The sequence below is a fragment of the Glycine max genome, chromosome 15 (assembly GCF_000004515.6).
Source record: "Glycine max cultivar Williams 82 chromosome 15, Glycine_max_v4.0, whole genome shotgun sequence".
Lineage (NCBI taxonomy): Eukaryota > Viridiplantae > Streptophyta > Magnoliopsida > Fabales > Fabaceae > Glycine > Glycine max.
The window spans coordinates 6924796-6937333 of record NC_038251.2 but is presented as its reverse complement, the minus strand read 5'-3'; the positions used below and the strand labels follow the sequence as shown (position 1 = coordinate 6937333).

Here is a 12538-nt window from a genome sequence, read left to right as displayed (position 1 = left end):
GACAGTGTTCCTGTTAAGAGGAAGGCCAGATTTAAGTATGCGAATTGTGTGAGTGGCATGGATAACTTCACTGAAACTGTAGCTAACAGCTGGAATTCTGCTAGAAGGGGAGGGCCGCCTATGAAAATGTTATGGCATAAACTCAAGAAGCTTCAGCCTGTGATTAACAATTTGAGCAAACCTTTGATTGGCATTAAAGTTAAGCTGCAGGAGGCTAGAGAAAAGCTCACTCATGCTCAGATGGAGCTAACTTTAGACAGACTAAACAAAGACAAAATAGACAGAACCAACGACTGCACTGAAGCAGTCATTAAGTGGACTGAGATGGAAGAACAGATGTTGCAGCAGAGAGCCAAAATTCGTTGGCTTAGGCTTGGGGATGGCAACAATGCCTATTTCCACGCCTCTCTTAAAGCCAAGTACAACCAAACGTCCATCAAGAAGCTGTACATGAATGATGGGAATTTTGTTACCACTCAAAAAGAGATTGAGGATGAAATTATGCGGTTCTATGGGGATCTTATGGGGAGAGAGGAGCCTAATTTGGACAGTGTGGATATCAATATAATGAGAAAAGGCTGCCAGCTGAATTTTGACCAAAGGAAGTATCTTATTGGTAGAATTACTGATGAGGAGATTGACAAAGCGCTCAAGAGCATAGGGGATCTTAAGGCGCCCGGGATTGATGGCTACGGGGCAAAATTCTTCAAGGATGCCTGGAGCATCATTAAAAGTGATTTTACAGATGCTATTAGGGAGTTCTTTGAAAAAGGAAAGATGTATGAGCCCATCAACACTAGCTTGGTTATCCTTATCCCCAAAAACCAGGAGGCAAAGTATGCTCGTGACTATAGACCGATTTCGTGCTGCACAACGATATACAAGGTAATCTCTAAAGTGTTAACTACCAGGCTGAGTAGAGTCATAAAGAGTATTGTCCATCAGAGTCAAGCAGCGTTTGTTCCGGGCCAGAAAATCCATGACCAAATCCTGCTTGCGTACGAGTTAATCCAGGGGTACGAGCGTAAATGAGGTACGCCGCGGTGTATGCTTCAGTTAGATATCCAAAAAGCGTATGATACAGTTGACTGGAAGGCTTTAGAGCTCATCATGAGAGAGGTAGGCATTCCTAGACAATTCATTAATTGGGTGATGAAGACGGTTACCACAGTAACTTACAAGTTCGTGGTGAATGGAGAGTATACGCATAGTCTGAAAGCGAAGAGAGGCCTGCGACAGGGAGATCCACTTTCTCCTTTACTGTTTGTCATTGTCATGGAATATCTGCACAGATCCCTCCAAGAGTTAAGATATACCCCTGACTTTAACTTTCATGCTAAGTGCGAGAAGTTAAACATCATTAGCCTCAGTTTTGCAGATGACGTTCTAATGTTTACTAAAGGGGATAAGATTTCTGTTGATCTACTTATGCAGGCTTTCATGAATTTTTCTAAATCTACCGACCTTGTGATAAACCCTTCCAAGTGCAAAGTGTATTTTGGTGCAGTGGAAAGTTGCATAAAAGAGGAGATTAAACACATCACTGCATTTCAGGAGGGATCTCTCCCATTCAGATACCTTGGTGTCCCTCTCACGGGGAAAAAATTATCGGTTAACCATTATATGAGCTTAATCGATAAAATTGTTGCTAGAATTACTCATTGGAGCGCCAAGTTACTTAGTTATGCAGGTAGGCTTCAACTCATTCGGAGCACCACCTATGCTATAACTAACTATTGGATGACTTGTTTCCCATTCCCTAAGAAAGTGATTCAAAAAATCAATGTCATCTGTCGATCATTTCTCTGGACTGGTGGAACTACTATCTCTAGGAAATCCCCCATCTCTTGGAAGCAGGTTTGTACCCCAAAGAATCAAGGAGGTCTTAACTTGATTAATCTGGAAATCTGGAATGCAGTAACCATGATTAAGCTTCTTTGGAATGTGTGCAGTAAGAAGGACAGTCTATGGATTAAGTGGATAAATTGTTATTATATGAAAAATGGCGACGTGATGTCAATGGGAATAAAAGATTCTTGCTCTTGGATTTTAAAAGGTATTCTGAAGCAGAGACAAAAGATTCAATCTCTTACTAGCTGGAGTACTTTGTTGCAAAAGGATAGATTTGTGTCGAAGATAATGTACAATGAATTGCAGGATGTTTCCAGTAGAGTTCCTTGGAGGAAATTATTTTTCTCCAACCTGGCTAGACCCCGTGCAAAGTTTGTTTTCTGGACTGCCTATCATGGCAGACTTGCCACTAAGGTTAGAATGATGAAATTTGAGCTACTTAGTGATACCAAATGTAACTTCTGTGATCATCTTGAAACAATTGACCACCTCCTGTTTGAATGTGCTGAAATGAAGGATGTTTGGATTCAGATCTTGGAATGACAAAAGATTAACCACCAGCCAAAGAAGTGGATTGAGGAGCTTAGCTGGGCGATGGCGCAGGGTAAAGGAAATGGGCATAGAGCAACTTTACTCAAAACCGTATTAACCGAGACTGTGTATGAGCTTTGGAAATATAGGAATGAAGTGAGTTTTGGGGGTATAGTCAATAATACACACAAAGGAAAAAAGATTATGGATAGTATAGTTTATAGAAGTTGGACTCATAAAAAGATGAGAGAATATATTGCTAGGCTTCTGATTTCTTAGTGTTTTGTGTTGTTGGGCTGGATCCGCGCGATCGCCTTGTTCTCATTGTTTTTTGTTTTAATCAATTTGATTATTTCAAAAAAAAATATAATGTAAACTTATTTTTTTTTTAAATAAAAAAAGTTTTTATTTTTTTGTTGTGTTTGTTTAAATTATTTTTGCTTTGAAAAATAGTTTTGTAATTTTTTAACAAATTTTATCTGATTCTTTAAAAAAATTAAAGAAAATCACAATTATTTTTAAAATTTAAACAAACACAACAAAAATTAAGTTAATCCTATAAGGAGTAGAAAGCATTGAAAAATTAACGTGAAAACTCGTGTTCAACTCGAGGTCGCGTGAAAATTAAGTTAATTCTATAAGGAGTAGAAAGCATGAGGAAAAGATTGAACCTACACCGGGACACCACTCCGAAGTCTCAGTGAATACATCCTAAGGAAAACTCTCTTTCTATGTCCATTATCCCCTTCTCCTCTATCCATCTCTCTTCTTCTATCTATTAGCCATAAAGTATAAAGTCTCTTATGACAATGAGAGACAAAATCCCATTGTTGAGAGTCTCGCATGCCAACTATTGTAATACAACTATTTCTTATTATCGATGCAATCCTGTTTCTATTACTTTTTTTTTTTTTCTGTGCTTACAATTATTTATTATGGTCTGACCATCCATATATTGTTTAAGGGATAATGCATTGAAAAAATGGTTATTTTCTAAAGAACTTAGAAAGACTATCTAAATGAAATCATTGCTAGAAATAGATTGATATTCTAACTACTTTACTACTTTAGATAATTTAGTGCACTTACCCTGAGTTAACAAAATTCAAATCAGTTCATCTGTGCTACCTTTTTCAATATATGAACAGAGAAAGAATATTGACCTGACCTGTATATCAGTGAACGATAGCCTTTTCTACTGACATTTACATGAAACTCATAGCTGCTTGAGATATCCTCCTTGTTAGGTATATCGAAGGTACAACGACGCCATTTTTCTATACTTCCCTGCAGCACATGATGCCAAGCTTTATCTTACAATGTACAGTTGTATTGCAATGCTAACTTTTTGAGAAAATTACAATCACTTGCATCAAGTATACCTTACGAATATGCAGTGCACTCTGAACATTATCATCATTGGCCCAATAATTGCAGAGGAAGTATTCATAACTCTAACAATGGAAAGGAAAAAAACATCAAGTTAACCCAAATATTTTTGAGAATTCAGCGGCAAATGCAACTAAGACATTACTGGATAGTGAGTTTACAAATGGTATAGCAGATAAAAAAAGAGTTCAGAAATGGTACATTAAACAACAAATGCATGCAAGGTATAGCAAGATTCTCATTGCATAAAGATGAGTAAAAGAAGCATTAAGTAAACATCTCTGACTGAATAAGGCATGAAGATTACCCGACAGCTTAAGGGTGGCAATTTGAGATGAGTATCTAAGAACTTCTTCTCAGGATGATATGGGTTTAATCATTTGCTTCAATGGTGTCAAAGAATGAATTTAGATTTGATATATGGAATGTAGTTCAAGAAATTAGCATGAGAAAGTGGTGGTAAGGACGAGTTGAAGCTTTTTCTCAATTTGTAATAAGGCGAGTCAAAACTTTTTTGACTTGAAATTGAAGAAATCACTAGAAGAAGGTGGTGGTTTGGGATGAAATTTGATTTGGATTCAGATTTGGGTCTTGCGATATTTTGCAGCAGAAGAGTGGTGAATCTGGTAATGGTACGAAGGGGTTGAAGAAATAATAATAAAAAAAACTTAATTAAGTTTTCCATACTTGAAATATAGTTCGTTTTTAAAAAATTACCTAACATTCATTTTTTCTCCAAATACTTGAAACATTTTTGCGTTTCATTTTAGTATTTGTCCTCAGGCTGTATTCGTTAAGTGATGACGTGACGATCCTTTCCAAAGTTCCTTCATATGCTTCCAAAATTTCAACTGCTTTGAATGAACTAGTACACATTCAAAGATAGGTATTACAAACAACCAAGAGAACAAAATTATGATATTTCAACAACATCCATTTATAATAGCAAAACAAGAGTAATGCTTGATCCAAAGGTTCAGGGTAAATGAAATGGAGGACCTTTTGGTAAAACATATGATGCAATTGGTTTCCAAAGAAACAAAAATTCTCCAACCAGTTCCTCAAATGAGGTTGTTATGTCGATGAGGATACCACCGGAGCGAATGGCAGAGAAGGTGCAGGCGGTGGAGGAGGATGGAGAAGAGGTCAGAGAGGTAGCTGACAATGGAGAAGATGACGTTAGAGCGAGCAACAATGATGTGGGGGTTGAGAAGTGGGTTCCAAGGTCGAGGAGTGGTTAGGCCGTGGAAGGGATGCGATTCAAGATGGTAAGGGGTGCACTTGATTTAAATTTCATTTTTTAAATATTTAAAAATGAAATTTAATGATGTGAAGGCATGAGCTTACCTGGTTAATGATTAGACGTAATAAAATGACACTTATTTAAAAACAAATTATATCATTATTTAATGGATACATCGCACGTATTAAAATGAAATATAAAATTTTCTCAAGTATATGAGAAAAATGAATGTTAAGTAATTTTTTAAAAATAAATTATATTCTAAGTACGAAAAACTTAATTAAAAAAAATAAAGAAATTTGTAATGAATTAAGATTTAAAATTTGAATGAAATTGAAAAAAGATAACAACCTAACTTCTCTCAAATTTGAAATGGTGACAAGTTGGTTCAGTTCGTTCTTGGAAGGGAGTGCTGAGACAGTTGCAAAAGAGTGGTGGGAAAGTTGACAAAATAAAGAATAAGGAAAAAAAAATTTAAATGTATTTTAGAAAATACCGGCCAAGTCAGTTCCCTTTCTTGGATCTTAACCCTTAAATATTTTATAAATTTATCTAATGGTAAAAATTAGTGCTTCACCGGTGAGTATGAAATTTTAGGACTTCACCTTAGAATTCACCGTACAAACTTGTTCCCCACACAACTCAACAAACTTGTGGCATGCATCACTCCCAATTCCCTCGTTAAGATAATAAGCATTGTATCAGTTTAAATAGAAACAGATCCTCCTCCTAAAAACCGAATCTTGTAATCTTCCACCTTATTCAACGAACACCTACAACACCCTAGCTAGTACGTACGTACGTCGTCTCTTCTTCTTCTTCTTCTTCTTTGATTTGCTCTTTCTCTTGAGGCACAACCATGGCACACAACACAGAGGTGCCACCTTCTACGTCTTCACAACCTCATGAAAGAGACAAAGCCAACCAAAAAGTTCCCTTCTACAAGCTCTTCACTTTAGCTGATCGTCTTGACGTGGCATTGATTACCATTGGCACGATCGGTGCCATGGCTAATGGGTGCTCGCAGCCTCTCATGACACTCATTCTAGGCAAAATTATCAACACCTTTGGCTCCGCCGATCCATCAAATACTATCAAGGAAGTTTCTAACGTATGTATGCATATTTATATTTGTTGAACTTCTAAGAATAAATTGGTGCATGCAATAATGAAAGGGCTTTGTTAGTAACCTTATTTCCATGTGAACGCAAGAAAACTATTCTTTATTTAATAAAACCCTATTTACTATTATGATTCTTACGTCAAGAGAATTTGCATTAACTTATTGTATATGTCTTGGTACTGTCACTTCAAATTTCAGGTTGCGTTATTATTTGTTTACCTGGCTATTGCAACTGGAATTGCGTCGTTTCTTCGTAAGATGGCACACCCTTCTTTTTCTGCTTATTTATTTGTTAGAGACTATTATGTTGTGTTAACTTCTTTTTGGTGAAGTTATGTTGTGTTAACTTAGTATCAGATAATTGCAGCATTTTGATATAATTAAGGATTACGGTGGTTTTGTTGAATGGTGCAGAGGTAGCATGTTGGATGGTGACAGGAGAAAGACAAGCCGCAAGGATCCGTGGATTGTACTTGAAAACTATATTGAAGCAAGACATTGCTTTCTTTGACACTGAAACAACAACTGGAGAGGTTATTGGGAGAATGTCTGGTGACACCATTCTCATTCAAGATGCCATGGGAGAAAAGGTATCATACATATATACTCCTTCCTTGTATCAAAAAACATCACAAGATAACCTTCATTGTTATTATGTAAGTGTCATGGTCCTGCACGTATTATATTAGTGCACGAAAGAACCAGTGCATGGTGATGATGATGATAATAATAATAATATAATTAATACTGCAAAGAACAATGATGATAATTACCAAAAGATGTATACCTTCAATTAATAGTCTTAATATATATATATATATATATATATATATATATATATATCAAATGGTTATAATGAAAACTGAAGAGCATGTAATCCCAATGTCTAGTCACTTTAGTTATGCTAATCAGCTAATGTATACAAATGATATTTCGTTCTCATCATTTTCTCACCGATCTGGCTTGTACCTTATGATCTAAAACTTATATATAATGACAGGTTGGGAAGTTTATACAACTCGCTTCGACTTTTATTGGTGGCTTTGTGATTGGCTTTGTAAGAGGATGGCGTCTCGCTCTTGTTTTGCTCGCATGCATACCATGTGTTGTTTTAATTGGTGGAGCTTTGTCCATGGTGATGACTAAAATGGCCAGTCGTGGGCAAGCTGCTTATGCAGAAGCAGGAAATGTGGTTGAGCAAACAGTGGGAGCTATTAGAACAGTAAGCCACAATCGCACAAAAATTAATTAATTTTAGAAAAACAATGAATTGAACGATTTGCATTTTAATAACTGAAATTTAATCAGGTGGCATCTTTCACTGGCGAGAAAAAAGCAATAGAAAAGTATAACACCAAGTTAAATGTTGCTTATAAAACAATGATTCAACAAGGTTTGGCCTCGGGGTTAGGAATGGGAGCACTTCTGCTGACTATCTTCTGCACCTATGCACTTGCCATGTGGTATGGTTCTAAACTGGTCATTGAGAAAGGATACAATGGTGGAACCGTCATCACTGTAATAGTAGCTCTTATGACTGGTGGAATGTAAGTGATAAAATGACCCTTGATTGAATAACTGGCATTGGCATGACATTGTTTAGGCATATAAAGAATTTTTCTATGTTGTACTTTGTCTAACGTTTCTAATGGAGTACTGCAACCTGATTAATCTTTCTAACACATAGGTCACTTGGTCAAACATCTCCAAGCCTAAATGCATTCGCAGCAGGCCAAGCAGCAGCTTATAAGATGTTTGAGACAATTGCACGAAAGCCAAAAATTGATGCTTATGACACCAATGGTGTTGTCTTGGAAGACATAAAGGGAGATATTGAACTCAAGAATGTTCACTTCAGATATCCTGCAAGGCCTGATGTTCAGATCTTTTCCGGATTCTCATTGTATGTTCCAAGTGGCACAACTGCTGCTTTAGTGGGCCAAAGTGGAAGCGGAAAGTCTACTGTGATCAGTTTATTGGAAAGATTCTATGATCCTGATGCTGGAGAAGTACTCATAGATGGTGTGAATTTGAAGAATTTTCAAGTTAGATGGATAAGAGAACAAATTGGGCTCGTTAGTCAAGAACCTGTCCTGTTTGCAACTAGTATCAGAGAAAACATAGCCTATGGAAAAGAAGGTGCAACTAATGAGGAGGTTACAACGGCAATAAAACTTGCCAATGCTAAAAAGTTCATTGACAAGCTGCCTCAGGTGTTTAATTCCAAAATCCAAACTCTTACCTTACGCTAGCAACTATTGCTTCAGGTTGCTTTCTTTTATCAAGTTAGTTAGTGTGTTTTATTCTGTTTGTAGGGCCTTGAGACAATGGCAGGCCAGAATGGGACTCAACTTTCTGGTGGGCAAAAGCAAAGAATTGCAATTGCAAGGGCAATTTTGAAGAACCCAAGAATCCTTCTTCTTGATGAAGCAACAAGTGCATTGGATGCTGAGTCTGAACATGTTGTCCAAGCAGCATTAGAACAAGCTATGTCAAAAAGAACTACTGTAGTTGTTGCACATCGCTTGACAACTATTAGAAATGCTGACACCATAGCAGTGGTTCATGAAGGCAGAATTGTAGAGCAAGGTTAAACATCCATCTTTAAGTGTGTGTATCAAAAGCAGTTTTATGAAAACCCGTTTTCTGTAAGGTATTCACTTTTTGCATGCTTGCTTTTATATGTAGGAACTCATGATGAGTTAATCAAGGATGTTGATGGTGCTTATTTTCAGCTTATTCGTCTACAAAAAGGAGCTAAGGAAGCTGAAGGTAGCCATAATTCTGAAGCAGAGAGGTCAAGTAGCAGTTTTAATTTAGATATTCACATGGCTAGATCTTCCACCCAGAGAGCAGTTTCAATAAGCAGAGGTTCATCAGGTAGACACTCCCAGTCACATAGCTTTTCTCTTTCTCATCAAAGTGGGGTACATGAATCTGGAGAAAGAGCCGGCGGGGATGCTGAGAAGCCCAGAAAGGTTTCTTTAAGACGTTTGGCCTACTTAAACAAGCCTGAAGTTCTTGTCTTAGTGCTTGGGTCCATTGCTGCAATAGTTCAAGGTGTTGTGTTCCCTATGTTTGGCTTCTTGTTTTCCTCAGCAATAGCTATGTTCTATGAACCTCCAGAAAAACAGCGGAAAGATTCTAGTTTCTGGGCACTTCTATATGTGGGTTTGGGTATAGTTACTCTAGTGATTATACCAGTGCAAAATTACTTCTTTGGCATTGCTGGTGGAAAATTAATAGAAAGAATTCGTTTACTGACATTTAAAAAGGTTGTGCACCAAGAAATCAGTTGGTTTGATGATCCTGCAAATTCAAGGTACGTATGTTAACATGACATTTTAATTATGTAATATAATTCCTTCTACTCATCAAATTTTAAGGAAATGAATCTCTTTCCAGTGGTGCAGTTGGTGCAAGGTTATCTACAGATGCTTCAACAGTGAAAAGTCTAGTGGGTGACACATTGGCTCTCATTGTGCAAAACATATCAACAATCACAGCAGGTCTAGTTATATCATTCACTGCTAATTGGATTCTTGCTTTAATAATTGTAGCTGTGTCACCCTTGATCTTTATACAAGGAGTTCTTCAGATGAAGTTTCTTAAAGGATTTAGTGGAGATGCCAAGGTTAGCCTTACTTGCAACTTTGTCAATTCCATTAATGAAATTATGCATTATGGACATCATGAGAATATTTTGTCTGCTGTGTAGGCAAAGTATGAAGAGGCAAGTCAAGTGGCAAATGATGCTGTTGGTAGCATCAGAACCATTGCATCATTCTGTGCCGAATCAAAGGTGATGGATATGTACAGGAAGAAATGTTTAGAGCCGGAAAAACAAGGTGTTAGGTTGGGGCTTGTGAGTGGTACAGGATTTGGCTTCTCTTTTCTGGCTCTATACTGCACAAATGCTTTCTGTTTCTACATAGGATCTGTTCTTGTGCAACATGGGAAAGCAACTTTTCCAGAGGTTTTCAAGGTGAAATCAATCAATCACAGCCTTGGGATGCTCTATCTTTATTCGATGTTTGTTTTGATCTAGTTCTCACCACAAAATTTGTGCAGGTCTTCTTTTGTTTAACAATCACAGCCATAGGCATTTCCCAGACTAGTGTCTTAGCACCAGACACTAACAAGGCCAAAGATTCCGCAGCTTCAATATTTAAAATTCTTGACAGTAAACCTACCATTGACTCCAGCAGCAATGAGGGTAGAACACTAGAAGCCGTTTCTGGTGATATTGAACTTCAACATGTCAGTTTTAATTACCCAACTAGGCCTCATATTCAAATTTTCAAAGATTTGTGTCTAAGCATTCCAGCTGGAAAGGTAATCAGTTACTATTTTCAGGTTCTAATAATCAAGCTTTAGGGCTGTACAAATCTACTTATTTGAGAATATGTGATGTAACTACATTGTTGATATATATGTCTTTATAGACTGTTGCATTGGTTGGAGAAAGTGGCAGTGGAAAATCAACAGTGATCAGCCTCTTGGAGAGATTTTACAACCCTGATTCTGGACATATACTACTAGATGGAGTGGATATAAAAGAGTTCAGACTAAGCTGGTTGAGGCAGCAAATGGGTTTGGTTGGTCAAGAGCCTATTCTTTTCAATGAAAGCATCCGGGCCAACATAGCTTATGGCAAAGAGGGAGGTGCCACAGAGGCAGAGATAATTGCAGCAGCTGAAGCAGCCAATGCACAGGAGTTTATAAGTTCTCTTCCAAATGGTTATGACACCAATGTTGGAGAAAGAGGCACACAATTGTCAGGAGGACAAAAGCAGCGCATAGCCATTGCAAGAGCCATGCTGAAAGACCCCAAAATCCTTCTGCTGGATGAGGCAACTAGTGCACTTGATGCCGAGTCGGAGCGTGTAGTTGAAGAGGCTCTAGATAAAGTTAGCGTGGACAGAACAACTGTAGTGGTAGCTCACCGGCTTACAACAATTAGAGATGCTGACCTCATAGCAGTAATGAAAAATGGGGCAGTTGCTGAAAGGGGAAGACATGATGCATTGATGAAGATTACTGATGGAGTATATGCATCATTGGTAGCTCTACATATGAGTGCAGCTTAACTCCTAAGATTTCCAATGAAGCACATAGCTTAGAAATGGTTCTTGGACACTTTTTGTTTTTGATGTTTTAATTTATTTTATCATTATTTTGAGTTCTTTTACGGATAAAAGTAGAGATTATGATTAGAGAAAAAGTTGTAATAACCCAACTGGATCAAAGTTAGTTTGGGTTGGATTTGACATTAAACCCCTAATGTCTCTTTTAATTCCAGTGAAATTTCCATCGTAGACGAATATGTCTCCACAATACACCATCATCGACACTGTGTATTAGTGTTCCTCTTCTTTGTCGACACATGCATACTTGAAGGGATTGGGTTCCTACGCTTTAATTATTGACTTATTGCATGCGGTGGAGTTATTAACATTGTCTGGCACGATCCATCTCCTTTATAAGAGTGAAGAAACTACAAAATAATGACGTTTAGGGAGTCCTATTTGGTGTAGTTCTTAACAAATTTATCAACCCTTTCTTAGAATTTTCTATTCCGGACTAACATTATAAAAACAATTATATTAATTATTTATTATTAGTTAATTTTATTTTATATAATCAAATGATTCAAGAAGTTAATTTTAATGATTATTGATATTTTATAAGAAACTCCTAAAATAATTTATTTCAAAAAGTTAATTCTATAAAGCATTATAGCACTTCCAAAAAAGTCTTATAACACTTCCCGGAAGTAGTTTTCACAAGTTTTAAAATTTTAACACTTTTCAAAATTTTGTTTCAGGAAAAGGATAATTAAAAAAAACAAAAATATATAAGAAGTTGCGTTTAGTAATTGCCTAATCCCAATGGCCATCCAACTCAACCCACTAAAATGTGGTTTTGTTATATTAATTTTTTTTGTATTTTAATTTTTCTCTTATAAAATAATTAGCAATTATTTCGTGTATTAGATGTATAGTGGGTCTATATATGCGTGAAATAATTTATTACTTTCAGTTTTAATTTAAATTTTATGTTTTTAATTTTAACATAATTGTTTAAAAATTTTATATTGTGCTAAAATTTTGTTTTTCTTCACTGATTTTAACAACGTGTACTCTAAAATTAATTTCTTTTTAAATTCTTCACTTTTCATTAATATTTTCTCTTTCTTTCGTAACTAATTAATTCGAATTCTTCACTGCTCTACTTTTCTCGTGTATTAAACAGCAGTAAATTAATAGTGATTTAATCTTTTACTTTCCTTAAGAAAATAACACTTGTTATTTTTTACTTGTCTTTGTTCACATTTTAAATTTATGCATATTTTATAACTTTAATTACTTTATCTTTAATATTTAATTTCAATGAACTGG

At 36.3% G+C, this 12538-nt stretch overlaps 1 protein-coding gene across 1 annotated transcript; it reads left to right on the top strand.

The window, feature by feature from the left end:
- Nucleotides 1-5873: 5873 nt before the first annotated feature.
- Nucleotides 5874-11412, top strand: LOC100801771 (ABC transporter B family member 9). The gene is made up of 12 exons (XM_041010102.1): nucleotides 5874-6125; nucleotides 6336-6390; nucleotides 6552-6727; nucleotides 7138-7359; nucleotides 7446-7684; nucleotides 7825-8350; nucleotides 8453-8726; nucleotides 8826-9459; nucleotides 9543-9771; nucleotides 9856-10122; nucleotides 10209-10472; nucleotides 10583-11412. The coding sequence occupies exons 1-12, from the start codon at nucleotides 5874-5876 to the stop codon at nucleotides 11225-11227; spliced, it is 3783 nt and encodes a 1260-aa protein (XP_040866036.1). The 3' UTR covers nucleotides 11228-11412.
- The last annotated feature ends 1126 nt before the right edge of the window (nucleotides 11413-12538 follow it).

Coding starts and splice junctions, on each gene's coding strand:
- LOC100801771 (XM_041010102.1), top strand. CDS start 5,874: ATGGCACACAACACAGAGGTGCCACCTTCTACGTCTTCACAACCTCAT. Junction 9,772..9,855: donor GATTTAGTGGAGATGCCAAG/GTTAGCCTTACT, acceptor TCTGCTGTGTAG/GCAAAGTATGAAGAGGCAAG. Junction 10,123..10,208: donor CTTTTCCAGAGGTTTTCAAG/GTGAAATCAATC, acceptor AAATTTGTGCAG/GTCTTCTTTTGTTTAACAAT.